Below are 16,795 nucleotides of genomic sequence, written 5' to 3' on the forward strand. Positions count from 1 at the left end.
GTAATAAAGTATCTCTAGAAATGAATACCTCTTTTTGTTTTGTTTTGTTTTGTTTTGTCTGTTCAGAATCCCTTTTCCTTTCTTAGGGTAAACAGTCATTTGATTTTCCTTTGAGAACCATCCCCAGCCTGTTGCAGATTGGGTTCAGTGTTCACTCAATGTGTCCCCCTTCCCTTGGCCAAGACTCAAGCTGTGCCAGTCAGACTCTTCCTGGAACGTGAATGTTAAAGCCAGTGACGGTATTAGAGCTAATTCATTCCTACTATGCTGCCCTCAATAGAGTGTCCATTCGTTCCTGCTGACAAGTTCATCAGAGCTGCCCAAATTATTGTTCTTTCTGAATCTGGGTTCCTTAAGCTTTTTGGGGGGCAGGGGGAGCATTTCTGAGCTACTCAAATCCAGTCCAATAAATTACTTCTTGCTAAAATCAACCAACTTCTGTTTCTGCTGCCTGCAACCAAAAAACTCTGACTGATACAGCTCCAATACAAATGGTCTGTACTTAGAGTATCTATAACTATTTGATAAATTAATTTTAAAAACTTGGATGGCAGCATTTGCTCAGATAAAAATTAGCTTCCTCAAACAATGACACTAACTAAGTGTCCAGTTACTGAGGTGTTCCATCAAAAAGGACAAAGTAGGGACTTCCCTTGTGTTCCAGTGGGTAAGACTCCATGCTCCCAATTCAGGGGGCATGGGTTCGATCCCTGGTCAGGGAACTAGATCCCACATGCATGCTGCAATTAAGAGTCCACATTCCACAGCAAAGAAGTCCACATGCTGCAGTCCATATGCCACAACTAAGAAGTCCACATGCTGCAACTGAGACCCAGAGCAGCCAAAATAAATAAATAAATATTACAAAAAAAAAAAAAGGACAAAGTATTTTCCAAGCCTTCATGAAGGGGAACAAAAGGGGAGCAACAGTATGTCTCTTTACTTCTAGGGCATGTGAATTGAAGGACATACACAAATCAAAACTTGTATAGTTCCTTCTCTATTTTTGTTTGTTCCATTAATGATATTCCTACTGTGGTATAAGGCCCAACAGATGTGCCTTGACATCTGAGGGAAACTGAGAGTGCTTCCAATGGCCTAACCGCAAGTTCCCCTCCCCACTCAGCTCCCGTGGATAAGGTCTTCTAGCCTTATCATGGGAACCAGGCACAGAGCCTGCTCATCCCTGAGTAGCAGGCTTTAGTTCCCTGCCTGCCCATGGAATTATTCAAATAAGTCAATCACATGGAACTCAGCAGGCACCTGATTTGATACTACCCTTTTGATACTACAACTGCAGTCTCCCACAGCCCCCGACCGTTCACTCTGTTCCCAAGTCCTCACATGACAATGTGTGGTATGTTGTGTCCTCCTCTCCCGGGCTATGAGTATATATGACTGATAAACTGCTGTGCAGTGTTAGGTGTCATGCTTTTGGCCATTTCCATAACCCTAGGATAGAAATCCCTTTTTCACCAGTAGGGTGAAGAGGGGGGGATTAAACACTTACCTGAAGAGAAGAACAAAGCTTTCTTCCTCAAGCCAAGAGAAATGCACTTGGGAATGAGACAAGGACATAATTTGGCCACTTTCTTGTGCATCCTTTCCTTCATTTAGAAAGTAATGCTAAGGACTGGAGGGAAAACTCCAATGAGAGATGCAAAAGCTAAAAGCTCTCACTTTTGGCAGAGAACCAAGAAAGCTTCATTTGTAACAGGGTGATGAGAAGGCCAGGACTGTCTCCTGATTGGCTGCTATTAGAAGGCCAACTGGGAGCCAGGGCTCGCGGTGGCCTATCCCACCTCGCCAGGAGACTACATTGGGCTTTGGGGCCCCAACCATCACTGTAACAAGAAATGTACCTTTGTTTAGAATGTAAACTGCACATGTCCACCTCTCAGGTAAGGATTTGACGATTCGAAATCTCGGCCATCTTTCTGTTGATCGTGACCAGTGTGTGCCATTTTCAACCACACCAAACAAGTGACTATCAACCGAGGCATTTGGTTGGCTAATTTTTCTTTACCATCACTTTCACTATTTTTCCCCCCTCCAGGCCAATCCAACCTTCTTTTATGTCCTGACTACTAAGATCCATACAAAATATCAGCTCCCTTTCTGCTCCACTTTGAATATTGTTTTAATTTTAATATGGGATTCATTTCAAAGATATTTATTTTGTAGTTCATTTACTTTATCATGTAGTGGCTCAAAAATGGAAGTTGGAGTCTGGAAAGAGCTGTGCTTGGTTTTTTACTAAACTGTGAGACTGTGGGTGGGCTCTGGTTGTTGGTTTCCGCTTATGTAAAACAGAGATAATACACCATCCTGGGTGGGTTGCTGAGAGTATTTAATGATGTCATGTATATCAATCTCTGGCGCAGTGTCTGGTGCATAACAAATCCTCAGCTCACGTTCATTTCCACTGATATCTATCCTTTTAATTTGTAAATGGGTTCCTTACTCATCAAAGGTTACTGAATATCAACAGAGGCAAGAAGGTTGGAGTGTAAGACCCAAAGCAGTAGATGAAAGCATATGGGCAGTTTTGGGGGATGTGTACTACTGACTCCTAAAAGTATCAATAAAGTTAATTATAGCATAAAAGAATGGGCAGTGAGTAGGGCTGGTTCTGTGTGAGTGTGAATATCTTTTACAGATAGAAGGATAAAAGTGGGCTGGCTCTAAATCTGTCTCTTCAGGCAGGCTTGTTGGCAGTCATAGTGACTCTGGTTCCAGCCTTCTTGTAGAGTCCCAGAGCCTCTCCACAACTTCGTTGCCCTCCTTTAGACTTCCCACTCCCACTCCCCTTTGTTTCCTTGAAGCACTTCCTCCCAGTTTGTTATCAAGCTGTAAGGGTTTGCAGAACTCATTGACAATGGAGTTGGTAACTGATAACGCCTAAACATGTAATCCCTTCAAAGGAGATTGGCAATTAATAAGGGACTATGTCTTATGCCAAAAAAATGGCTTTCTAATGGTAAAATTTAAGAGTAAAAACCTGAGCATATGGTTTAGAACTTGAATTCTGACAATTAGACATGCACAGATTTGAAGCCTAGATTCATCACTTAATAGCTATGAGATCATAAGCAAGTTACTTATCCTAAGTCTCAGTTTCCTTAACTGTAAAATAGGGATAATAATACCTACCTCATAGGAGTATCATGAAGATTCAAGGAAATAATCCCTGTGAAGCATTTAGCCCTATGCTGGCACTTGATAAGTGTTAGCTGTTATTGTCATTTTTGTTTTATTTTGTGAAATCCCATCTCAATGGCAAGGATCAATTCTGTTCATATGTAAGTCCAACCCAGAATCCAGGAAAGGTAGATATAGATTTAATTCACTTAATCTGAATTAGTTGTTGTAAGTGGCATATTCCGGTCCCTCAGTCCCCTGCCCACTCCGAGCTGAATTCATGGCTCTCACAGCAGAGCCCGACCACTTCTTGTCTTTTCCAGACAGACTGTAGAAGCTTCACGTTTCACTGCTGACGAGTTTAATTCTAAGGCAAAATATTTTACCCATTTAGCATATTGTTAAATTAGACCGGCTCCCTATCTTCTGAAATGCACATTTTGGGATTGATGGATTTAGAATTTTTTTTTTTTTTAGGTTTTGCTGATCACAGGTTTAAGTCTTTAAGTCTTTTCATCTCCTCTTACACAGAAAAACATTGACAAAAATGTAATCAGTGAGTAGCCCAACTGAATAAAATGAAACGGTCAAAGGAAGCTATAAGGACGCTTAGGGTTCGGTGGTTCTTGGTTTCCAGTTTTGCTTTTGCAGGTTGTAGCCAGTTAGAGGTCAGGGATGCTAAATCTGCCCTTTGTGAATAAACACACAAATGATTTGGTCTTCCATTCTGCCAGGCCTTGATCTTTTGAGTTAAAGAAAAGAGTGTAAGTAATTCCTTCTTTGGAGCAACAATTTTCAGGGACAGCTGTTTTCTAGCTTATGGGGAGGAGGAATTTCTGGCTGCTAGCTACCTTCAGATGAAGGGTTTGCAGAATTCCTGCTCTTCCCCAGTTGGTGCTAGTGCATTCCTCATTGTCTGCAGTGGTTGGGCTGCTCTCTTCATTAAGAGAAAAGCGATAGGGATCAATTTTCAAAATCACAGACATCTAAATGTGTGCAGAATTTGGATATTTTAGATATCAGTACCTAAACTAGGATGAAAAATCTCAGAGATAGCAGATAACATCATGTTTCAAGGTATGGAGAAAACTTCCCTTCTAAAAGGGCTGCCTTAAAGAATAAACAAGGCCTTAATGAGAAAGAATTCCAACTTCAAAGTTTACATTTGGAGTAATCTGATGAATCATTTTTATAATTCCAGTTTCTCTATCTCTAAAATGAGTACAGTAGTCCAGATCAGGCTCAAAGACTAGTTGTGAGAACTGTATGAGATACATGATTTCATCCTATTATGTTTTCAGTTTTGGAGATTGAAAAAAATTCTGGGCATGTATCCCAGAGAAATTAAAACTTAACATTCGCACAAAAAATATACATAACTCATGGTAGCTTTATTTGTAATAGTCAAACACTAAAAATAATCCAAAGATCCTTCAATGAGTGAATGGATAAACAAACTGTGGTACATCCATACCATGTAATACTACTCAGTAGTAAAAAGGAAGTGATACATGCAATGGCTTGGATGGATCTCAGATGAATTATACTGAGTTTGAAAAGGCAATTCAAAAAGGTCACATACTCTGTGATTCTTCCATTTATCTGACAGTTTGAAATGACAAAAGTTTAGAGATGGAAAACAGATTAGTGGTTGCCAGGGGTTAGTGATGGGCGGGGAATATGGTGTCTGTGGTCATAAAAAAGCAGTAGAATGGGACTCTGGGAGGGTTCACACCAAGGTGTGCTTGCCAGGGCTTCTGCTGCCAGTGTCCTGGTCCCCGCGGTGAGCCACAGCCATCCCCCGCCTCTGCAGGAGACCCTCCAACACTAGCAGTGAACACCTACCTCTTCATGATGCAGGCTCAAGGCATTCTCATCCGGGACAACATGAGAACGATCGGCGCTCAGGTTTACCAGCAGGTAGTTTGGAGCGCTTACGCGAAGAGGAACAGCAGCGTGAATGACTCAGATTATCCTCTTGACTTGAACCACAGCGAAACCTTCCTACAAACCACAACTTTTCTTCCTGAAGACTTCACCTACTTTGCAAACCATACCTGCCCCGAAAGGCTCCCTTCCATGAAAGGCCCCATAGCCATAAACATGAGTGAAATTGGAATGGATGCCATCCATGAACTCTTCTCTAGAGACCCAACCATCAAGCTCGGAGGTCACTGGAAGCCATCGGATTGCATTCCTCGATGGAAGGTGGCAATCCTTATCCCCTTCCGGAACTGCCATGAGCACCTCCCGGTCCTGCTCCGACACCTGATTCCCATCCTCCAGCGCCAGCACTTACAGTTTGCATTTTATGTGGTGGAGCAAGTTGGCACCCAACCCTTTAATCGAGCCATGCTTTTAATGTGGGTTTTCAAGAAGCAATGAAGGACTTGGACTGGGACTGTCTTATTTTTCGTGATGTGGATCATATACCAGAAAGCGATTGTAACTATTATGGATGTGGACAGATGCCAAGGCACTTTGCAACTAAACTGGATAAGTATATGTATCTGCTTCCTTATACTGAGTTCTTTGGCGGAGTGAGCGGCTTAACAGTGGAACAGTTTCGGAAAATCAATGGCTTTCCTAATGCTTTCTGGGGTTGGGGTGGAGGAGATGACGACCTGTGGAACAGAGTACAGAATGCAGGCCATTCTGTGAGTCGGCCAGAAGGTGACACAGGGAAATACAAGTCCATTCCTCATCACCACCGAGGAGAAGTCCAGTTTCTTGGAAGGTATGCGTTGCTGAGGAAGTCCAAAGAACGGCAGGGGCTGGACGGCCTCAACAACTTGAACTACTTTGCAAACATCACATACGACGCCTTGTATAAAAACATTACTGTCAGTTTGACACCCGAGTTGGCTCAGGTGACCGAGTACTGAGACGAGGGGAGAATATATGTTTGCTTCACCCACTGCCCCCAAGAAAGCAGCCTGACGACATGTCTAGGGGCTCCGCAGAAGAAAACAGAAATCCAGTGTCTCATGAAGGATCACAGGGTTCAAGGAAAAATGTGAACAGAGCACACGCACAAAACGCCTTCACCATTTGGACTCACTGGGCTTGAGGGACAAGGCCGGGAACTGACTTCCTCTTTTCACAAGACTGCTCTTCTCCCCCATCTTCTGCGCTGATGTCCCATCTCCTCTACAGTCTCCACAACCAAAACTATGATCCGCCACCATCCTGCCACGAATGGCCTTAGGAGCTTCTTGGATTTCAGAGCAAAGAGGCAGACCCACCACAGGGCAGCTGTGTTTTAGGAAGGGCAAAGGAAACTCCACACAACCATTTTTCTACATCTCTCGTGTTCTCTTTGGTTTCATTAAAAAAAAAAAAAAAAGGCAGTAGAAGGGATCCTTATGGTGATGGACCTCTTATCTATTTGGACAGTGGAAGTGATTACATGAATCTATACTTGCAACATAAAATTGCACATTATTAAATGTACAAACAAATAAGTGCACATATAACGTATGAAATATGGATCGATCATTGAATTATAGCAATGTCAATAGTTTGGTTGTGATATTGACTATAGTTGTGCAAGGTGTTATCTGGGGGAACTGAGTAAAGGGTACATAAGGTCTCGCTATATTATTTCGTACAACTGCAAGTGAATCTACAATTATCTCAAATTTTAAAACATAACTTTTTTTTTAGTTTGGACCTTTTGACTGCCTTCATCCAGTTCCCCTCCCTCCACCCTCTGCCTCTGGTAACCACAAATCTGATTTCTAGATGAGTTTGTTTATTTATTTTCGAAGTACAATTGACCTACAACACTATGTTAGTTCCTGTTATACAGTACAGTGATCTGATATTTCTATACAGTTCAAAATGACCACCACAGTAAGTCTAGTTACAATATGTCACCATACAAAGATATTATATAGTTATGGACTATATTCCCCACACTATACATTTCATACCCATGTCTCATTTATTTTGCACCTGGAAGTTTGTACCTCTTAACCTCCTTCACCTGTTTCCCTTCCCCCCATTATTTTTTTTTAAATACAGAGAATTAGAGGAAAAAAAAAAATCTCTCTTCCATGACCGGCCCAGTAAGATATTAATCTCACCTTTATGTCCGTCGAATTTCTTAGTACTCTTTTTCTGTATTTCTGTATTTGATCCATGTGTTTATCCATGTATGTGTTTGGAGCAGAGTGAGTTTTCAAAGCTGAATTCATGCTGCCATATGAGCCCAGAAGACCTCACTTTAACGAACTATAGAAGCATTGAAAGGCTGCACTCAGAGTCAGTGCTGGGCAGCAACTCCATCCAGACAGTCCTCCCTTGGGGTTAACATTTTCATGGTAATTTGAAGTGTTCACAATATTACTCACTTCTTTACAACAGTTTTATTAAGTTATATGAGAAATTCATCTTCTCTACAGAAAAGTTAAAAATTCAAAGAAGCAAAAGAAAAAATAAAAATAAAAACCCAACTAATTTCTAATCTGATTTTGGAAAGTAAACTTGTCACCTCAGAATAAACTCCAGAACCAGTTTGCTATTAATTGAGATGTTTAGCAGAAAGTTTATCAAGACAGAATATGGATTTTACTAAACAGGACTCAATTTATAATCAGCAATCATTTGGCTCTTCTCACCTGTGAAAACTGACCAATATTCAGAATTTCACACCTCCAGATGGAAATTTGCATCCACTGTTTTGAGATAACCAGAGGAAGAGCAGAGTTCAATGTAAGCAATATGACAAAACCTCATAACTTAGGGCTTACTGTTTTGAAAAGTGTAAAATAAATCAGATAATTCAACTGATGAGATATTCAGAAAAGTAGTGCTTAAATGTTCTGGGCCTCGATGGTAAAGGACAGCTGTTGGACTTAATGAACATACTCATATGATGATAGTTCTATGAGGGAGTTGCATGTTTATATCCATAAAAAGAGGTGGAAGATAATTAAAGATTCAAATGAGGTAATCATTCCTTAATGAGGTCTACTAAGGCTTTAACAGTAGGCCATTAGAAAAGAATTTGATGAGCAACTGTCAAGTTTGTATAAGAAGCAATCAAGCATGTGTCCAAACTCCACTGCTGTTACGTGAGTGTGAGGGATGGAAATGGCACACAGGCTTTGCTGAAGAACAATCATCCTATGATAATGAAGTTGCGGTTAATGCTAATGCAGGATATATTTGGAAACTTAATCAGGTGCTTTGGGAAAGGCTTATCTGTGGTCAAATGCTGGTCTCCAAGGAAAGCAAAGAGATGCCTGGGCTCCCTGTTATCTGAATGGCTGGTGGAGATGCTTCAGTTGGTTCTGAAGGCACAAATGCCTAAGAGTTATTACTGACTTTTTAATATCCACCTAGGTCTTTAGGCCCAAATGCTGGGGAAGTGGGCAGATACATGGGACAGTTATGGACTCTGTTCACCCCATTAACTTAAGGTTGAGATAGACAGTCCTGATAGCTATCTCCAGGCCCCCTTGTTTCTGGTCCCCCCTGCCACCATTGTCTGTGATGTCTTCAAAAAGGAGAAGCACTTCCCAAGCAGGAGACCCTCATCTACTCCCATCCTACCCTCCAGCTGCCTAGGAGGAAAGAAAGCTAGAGAGAACCAAAAAGAGGGAGTTTAACTTCATTTTGCTCCTCCTCTGAAATTTCTATTTCCTTAGCACAGAAGACCCCTTATGTCTTCTTGAAAAGTGAATTTGGGCAGAAGGGAAGTTATGACTGTGCCCTAGAGGTCAAAGTATTTGATCAGGAGTCTATGGGGAGGGGGCATTCTCCTCCTACCCCCTTGTCCATACCTCAACACCCTGGAGCAGGACATGGATGAGAGTCCCATGTCTTTCCTGGATGGGTCCAATGTGCCAATGGCTCATGCTAATCCTTGGGTCACTTTTTTTCCCCCTTTTGGGTTTTCCTGACTTCAGATGGAATTGCTTCATATAGCCTGATCTTCTATAGCTGCTTTAGACCTTCACCTGCTGGGAAGGTCTGAAGTTCTCCAGCTTTTTAGTCTCATTAGTGGATAAGTTCAAATTGGAGTAAGAGGCTGAGTGTCTCTGCACATTATGCAAATCAACTTTGCCAGCACCGTACTACTTTCCTCATCGACTCCTTGAATCTAGTTATAAATAGGTTAGAACTAATAAATGAGGAGTGAGTGATGGGTCCTCTCCACTTCTAACAGCAAAGTAAAACAAGGGTATCATTGAACCTTAAATGCGATAAACAATTCTTTATTTTTTTAAATAAATTTATTTATTTTATTTATTTATTTTTGGCTGTATTGGGTCTTCATTGCTGCGCACAGGCTTTCTCTAGCTGCGGCCAGCAGAGGGCTACTCTTCTTTGCGGTGCACGGGCTTCTCATTGCGGTGGCTTCTCTTGTTGTGGAGCCCGGGCTCTAGGTGCACGGGCCTCAGTTGTTGTGGCACGTGGGCTCTAGAGCACAGGCTCAGTAGTTGTGGCGCACAAGCTTAGTTGCTCCGTGGCATGTGGGATCTTCCCAGACCAGGGATCGAACCCGTGTCCCCTGCATTGCCAGGCGGATTCTTAACCACTGCACCACCAGGGAAGTCCCATGATAAACAATTCTTGAAAAAGAAAGGAGGGGCAACTCAGTTATTGAGAGGAAAGAAATATGACTGGAAAAAAGAACATAGCATATATGTTCTTTTCTCTTTATATATATATACATACATACATATGCTGGCGTGGTAGCAAAATTTCAAGAGCTACATTGAGGTGGAATGCCAAGTTTGGGCATATTTGGGGAAATATTGGATGGGCCACCCAGAGTCTATTTAAATGAGTTTGAGCAACTTCCTGAGAGAAAAAGAACTCATTCTAGAAAAAGGAATCTGGCTCAATACTTTGAATTAGAATGTTACTAATTCTTAAATATGGATGAGAAGGGCAATTCTACGGGTAGCAGTGTGTTTGTCCCCTGGATATTTCTCCTGTTCCAGATCTCCACTAGAAACATGTCTAAGTCTGCTGTACTGCCTGTGTAGTATTTTATTTTGAAACAGTTCAGTATGAACAATGTGATATATGTGTGTAAATTAATTTTAACCTACATCTAAGGGTTAGTATAATCTTTGGTTAGCACTGGAAATCCCCCGATCTTCAATCCACACACCAAAAACAGCTAAGAAGTATTTCAGATACCCTCATCAAAATCTAGCCAAGCACCCATCTTGAATACCACTAATTTCACTACCAAAAAGTTATTTCTTTTTTTTTTTAATTAATCAATTAATTTATTTTTGGTTGTATTGGGTCTTCGTTGCTGTGCACGGGCTTTCTCTAGTTGCGACGAGTGGGGGCTACTCTTCGTAGCACTGTCTCATTGTCCTGGCTTCTCTTGTTGCAGAGCACGGGCTCTAGGCGTGCGGGCTTCAGTAGTTATGGCTCACAGGCTCTAGAGCTCAGGCTCAGTAGTTGTGGTGCACGGGCTTAGTTGCTCCGCGGCATGTGGGATCTTCCCGGGCCAGGGCTCGAACCCGTGTCCCTTGCATTGGCAGGCAGACTCTTAACCATTGTGCCACCAGGGAAGCCCCCGAAAAGCTATTTCTAACATCTTTTATGCTGATGAATCAAGTCATGTTGCTCTGATGTTCCTCTAAGAGAATCTAAGGAGAAAGACACATTTTCCCTACTTCCCAACGGCAGTCTGGGGATCAAGTACCACTTGAATCAACACTAGAAGCCTGTGATTTCCTGGATGAGGCAGCAGAACCTGTTGGATGAGAGGTCTGGCCAAAGTGGTATCCAGCTAAGGCAGTGGCATCCGGAAGAGGGGATGGAAACAGAGTCATGGGGAAGTCTTAGCTGGTCCAACAGGTTCAGGAGGGACTGATGAACATGGCGGCACCCAGGGAAGTGAGAATGGAGCAAGAAAAAAGAATGAAAATATCACAAATCACTAATGAGTCACCTCTGAGAACTCCCAGAAATACTTGGTGGAGATTTTGTTGGGATTTGAGGGTCAGCACCTGAAAACGCGGATTGCATATGTATAATTGCATCGGAGTGGGAAGTTAGACATGAAAATACTTAATTGCCATAGAAATCTGCAAAGGATCTCCCAAAGGGTTCTTTCAATTCTGTACTTGGCCCAGCCAAATACAGTTGGCATGACTCCTTAGGTAGAACAGAAGGTACCTGGTAGAGCTAAGTTTTCATAGATGCATCTGGTTCCCAAGAGGGTACAGAGCTAATACAACTGAAAAGGTGTACACCTGCTACTTCAGGCATCTTGTGAATGACCACGCCTGGCTTAGTCATTCACAAGACGCTTAAGTTCAAAGCAGAGATTTTCATCTGGGAAGCAGGTTGGGGTGGAAGGAAATATTCAAATGGCCTGGAGAATCTTTTCAGAACACAAATTCCCCAGGCCCCACTCTGGATCTAGTAATGGGATTGAGAATGAGTTTGGGAGCCCAGTGTGTCTTCAGAATTTGGAGGCAACTGGAGAATCAAGGAGTTCTAGGGGAGAGAGGAGGAATATTTGCTCGTGTTACTAGCAGATGGGTAGGGAGGGAACAGACCAGAGATACAGAGACTGGGGTTCCAGAGGAGGTGGGAGGGAGAAGGGGAGAAGGGCAGGAACACAGGTGGTCTTAAAGGGAACCGGAGGAGAGGCCCTCCATTAGCTGGAAGAAAAAAGACATGAGAGATCAGCTCGGTGCTTTGTCACCACCTAGAGGGGTGGGATAGGGGGGGTGGGAGGGAGGGAGATGCAAGATGAAAGAGATATGGGGACATATGTATGTGTATAACTGATTCACTTTGTTATAAAGCAGAAACTGACACACCATCGTAAAGCAATTATACTCTAATAAAGATGTTTAAAAAAAACCCACAACAACATGCATGTCTTCAGAAGAAAAAAAAAAGAAAAAAGGCATGAAAAGGTGTGGCTGTAGATGAGCTTGAAGCTGGAGGGAGTGCAGATAGCCTGAGGTTGGGACTGAGGGTTGCCATTTTCTCTCTGGAGTGGACTGTAAGTCATGGCCAGCTGCAGAGAAAGGAGAGGGAGGTTTCGAGAGGCGAAGTAATTTCTTTGAGCTTCTATAAGGGTGAGTGGCTGATCTGGGCTGCAAACTGAGGTCTGTCACAGTTCAAATTCCCTGTTCTTTCTCTGATTCACTGTCTTGTCTTTGTGCAGTACTGTCTAACCAAACCCTGATATTATGCCTTTCTGTTAAGTACCCTCCTTGAAAAGTCATTTTTGTCACAATTAATTTGATGGATGCTTGAGACACAACAGCTTTTTACATTAGACTAAATTGTTTCCACTTCTCCACAGTCATCTCTTTGCCTCCAAACCACGCTCCCCCAAGTCCCTGGTCAGTTAGGATCTGTAATCTTCATCGCTCAATGTGAAATTTAATTTGGGAGGAATCCCTCACTTTCTTGGTAACTATGTATGATTGCGCTACACTTTGGGTCCACTCCCCCTCCCCCTCAATTATCTTTCTAAAAAGAGATCTTATTTTTTTCCTCTGGGATTTTTGGCTGCTGTTTGATTCTGAAAGAGCACAACAGGAAAAACAGATTTTCCATTCCTACCAACCTAAGCCTCCTCTCAACAAACCACAGAGCCCAGTGTCCTTTCCTCAGGGAAGCAGGTATTCATATTCCAGAGAATCCACCGAACTCTGAATGCTGAGTCCTTGGTGCCCATCTGATGCCCATATGCCATCTGTGTGACAGTAACAGTGCTCTCCCTGCTACAACCTCATCATAGAAACTCCATCCAAACACCTTAAAGAAAGAGCTCACAGATGTTCAGAAAAATACACAATAATGTATTATTGGGTATACAATAATACACAATCTTGGATGATTAATTTAATATTCTTTGGAGACATTCTATACATCATTAGGCTGCTGTTTTATTCTGGAAGCCATAACCTCCCCATTCTCACGCCTGTAATGTTTCATTCTGATTCATCTCAGGGCAAGGCAGATGATACCCAAACATATGAACCAAGAGGCTGAAACATAGATCATTGCCTTCCTGATAAGAATATCAGTGCCTAGGAAGGAAGCCTTCAGCAGCAACGTTGAAATGACACATGAAAGGACAAATGATGTGGGGAACTTGTAAACCATTTCACATCTTGCCAAATGACTTTTTGTGTATTTGTGATTTTTTTAAGATGACAATTTTAAAATTTTTATGTTATATGTTTTCTATGCTATTTGTCTAGAATGTAAACCTTACTTTAGCTTTCCATAAAATAAACAAAACAGAGATATAGATCTAAAGCATGACAAAAATATGTGATTTTGTATATTTGTTTTGTTACCCCATCTAGTTAGTGTGTCTGTAGCAGAGGTTGGCAAACTTTTTTGGTAAAGGACCAAAGAATAAATATTTTGGGCTTTTCAGGTCACATAGTCTCCGTTGCAACTAGTCAGCTCTGTTATTGTAACATGAAAACAGCCATTAGACAATACGTAAATAAATGAACATGGCTGTGTTCCAATAAAACTTTATTTACAATACAGGCAGTGGGCCAGATTTACTCTATAGGCTGCAGATTGCTGACCCCTAGAAGGTAAGCTACATGGGGACACATGAGTCCCCTAACACACAAAGTTTGCTAACATTATTAAGAACTAATTATGTGCTAGGCATCATGCTAAGGATATATAAACTTTGTTTAATGAGGTGGGTATTACTGTCGCAGTTTGTAGATTGAGAAATGAAGGTCAGAAAGCTTAAGTAACTTACCTGGGATCACATGGCTAAGTAGTGGTGTCCCATGGCCTGCCTTTCTGTTGGTGAGGGTATGGCACGGCTGGTGGGTACAGTGTGCCCTCTAGGGCACTAAGCTGGGATTTGTGTCACACCACTTATCAGATACTTGGGCTCAGGACCCCAGAAATTGTACCCTCAATTTCATATAAAAGCTGAGATACTAAGCAGTCTTGGGGTAAGAATTGTAACTGTGGTCCTTTGTGTTTTCCCCCGAGCTGTCCAGTGAAGTGGATAGGTATGTGTGTGCTCTGGAACCTGAGTGCCCGTGTTGAGATTGAAGTCCTGCTCGTGTGACTAGGCAGGTTGGTTTATGCCTCTGTGCTTCCTTGTCCTTGTCTGCTAAATAAGGATAGTGTTACTACCACCCAGGAGGGTTGTCATGTGGATTAAAGGAGTCAGTACACGTGAAATGCTTAAGCAGTGCATGAGGAGCATTGCTATTTTTATACCAAACACAGGTCATGGCCCAAAGAGTCTGCTTACACTTGTGGCTGTCTGACAAGACTTGTGATCAGTGGGCAGGAAAAGGAGGGAAGGAAGAAAAAGAAAAGTAATATGAAAGATGAAGAAGGAAGACAAAGAATAATAGGAACACAAACGATATGAGGGCGTTAAGGGCTGAGGTTTTGAAAATTCGATTTCGTTCATGTAATAATAATATATGTGGATTGAAGAAAAAAATAAATATACCCAGAACCCTCCTTACCTGAAGATATATTTGGTATATTCCCTTCCAGGATTTTACATCTGTCTCATGTGTTCTAGAGATGCTTCATATGTTCTCCAGTCTGCATGTTCCACCAACACACCCCAGTTGCTCTCCTTGCTTCTTGCTCTGGACTGGCAGCCTCTCTGCGCTTCTCTCTCAGCATCTCTTGTGAGCACTTTGCTAAGCTTCTTCTGCTCACTGATGCCTGCTTTGCCGCAAAGGGTGGGGACTAGCCCATCCTGTTATTCCCTGTAGCCTAGCTAGCATGAGGCAGTCGTGTTTAACAGACTTTAAATGTCTTGAGGATCCCCCAAGGGAACTTCAGTGCAGGAAAGGAAACTGACAACGGAGTATCTGACATTGCTGTGTCCAGCATCCATTAATCACACATATCCCACTGGACATCTCTTTCCCAATTCCCTGACTTGTTGCTACTATTGAGAAAAAAAATATCAGTAGACAGCATCATGATGATGACTGATCAGACTGTAAGCTCTGTGAAGGCAGGAACGGTGTCTCTTTTGCTTAATACTGTCTCCACTTCACCAAGCACAGTGCTTTGGCACATAGTGGAGGCTCCATAAATACTTGTTATTTGAATGCATGGAGGTGCTCTGTACAGGTTCTCACTGCCTATCAAAGTGAAGGCAGACTTTGATTATATATATACATTTTGGGGGGATTTCATCTTGTTTATTATGTCTGAGATTCATTAGGTTTCTTTTTTTTTAATTTTTGAATTTTATTTATTTATTTATTTATGGAATTTTTGAATTTTATTTTATTTATTTTTTTATACAGCAGGTTCTTATTAGTTATCCATTTTATACATATTAGCGTATATATGTCAACCCCAATCTCCCAATTCATCACACCACCACCCTTGCCACTTTCCCCCCTTGGTGTCCGTATGTTTGTTCTCTACACGTGTGTCTCTATTTCTGCCCTGCAAACCGGTTCACCTGTACCATTTTTCTAGGTTCCACATATAGGTGTTAATATATGATATTTGTTTTTCTCTTTCTGACTTACTTCACCCTGTATGACAGTCTCTAGATCCATCCACATCTCTACAAATGACCCAACTTTGTTCCTTTTTATGGCTGAGTAATATTCCATTGTATATATGTACCACATCTTCTTTATCCATTCTTCTGTCGATGGGCATTTAGGTTGCTTCCATGACCTGACTATTGTAAATAGTGCTGCAATGAACATTGTGGTACATGTCTCTTTCTGAATTATGGTTTTCTCTGGGTATATGCCCAGTAGTGGGATTGCTGGGTCATATGGTAGTTTTAGTGATGTTCAGCAGCTTTTCATGTGCTTCTTGGCCATCTGTATGTCTTCTTTGGAGAAATGTCTATTTAGGTCTTCTGCCATATTTGGATTGAGTTGTTTGATTTTTTTAATATTGAGCTGCATGAGCTGTTTATATATTTTAGAGATTAAATCTCTGGGCTTTCTATCCTGTTCCATTGACCTATATTTCTGTTTTTGTGCCAGTACCATATTGTCTTGAAGACTACAGTCATCAAGCTTTGTACTATAGTCTGAAATATAGTCTGAAAGTCCGGTTTTTTTACCCTCAAGATTGCTTTGGATATTCGGGGTCTTTTGTATCTCCATACAAATTTTAAGATTTTTTTGTTCTAGTTCTGTAAAAAATGCCATCAGTAATTTGATAGGGATTGCATTGAATCTGTACATTGCTTTAGGTAGTATAGTCATTTTCACAATATTGATTCTTCCAATCCAAGAACATGGTATATCTCTCCATCTGTTTGTGTCATGTTTGATTTCTTTCAACAGCATCTTATAGTTTTCTGAGTACAGGTCTTCTGACTCCTTAGGTAGATTTATTCCTAGGTATTTTATTCTTTTTGTTGCAATGGTGAATGGGGTTGTTTCCTTAATTTCTCTTTCTGATCTTTTGTTGTCAGTGTATAGGAATGCAAGAGACTCCTGTGCATTAATTTTGTATCCTGCAACCTTACCAAATTCATTGATTAGTTCTAGTAGTTTTCTGGTGGCATCTTTAGGATTCTCTATGTATACTATCATGTCATCTGCAAACAGTGACAGCTTTACTTCTTTTCCAATTTGTATTCCTTTTATTTCTTTTTCTTCTCTGATTGCCATGCCTAGGACTTCCAAAACTATGTTGAATAATAGTGGCGAGA

The 16,795-nt window shown here is 41.5% G+C and overlaps 1 protein-coding gene across 1 annotated transcript; it reads left to right on the top strand.

The window, feature by feature from the left end:
• The first annotated feature begins 4,886 nt into the window (after positions 1-4,886).
• On the top strand, positions 4,887-6,053 carry LOC102988052 (beta-1,4-galactosyltransferase 5-like). The gene is given in 2 exon segments (XM_028497007.2): positions 4,887-5,494; positions 5,497-6,053. Coding segments are annotated over 2 exon segments (1,032 nt in total). The 5' UTR covers positions 4,887-4,992; the 3' UTR covers positions 6,027-6,053.
• Positions 6,054-16,795: the final 10,742 nt, after the last annotated feature.

The sequence above is a fragment of the Physeter macrocephalus genome, chromosome 2, assembly GCF_002837175.3.
Source record: "Physeter macrocephalus isolate SW-GA chromosome 2, ASM283717v5, whole genome shotgun sequence".
In the NCBI taxonomy this organism is placed as follows: domain Eukaryota; kingdom Metazoa; phylum Chordata; class Mammalia; order Artiodactyla; family Physeteridae; genus Physeter; species Physeter macrocephalus.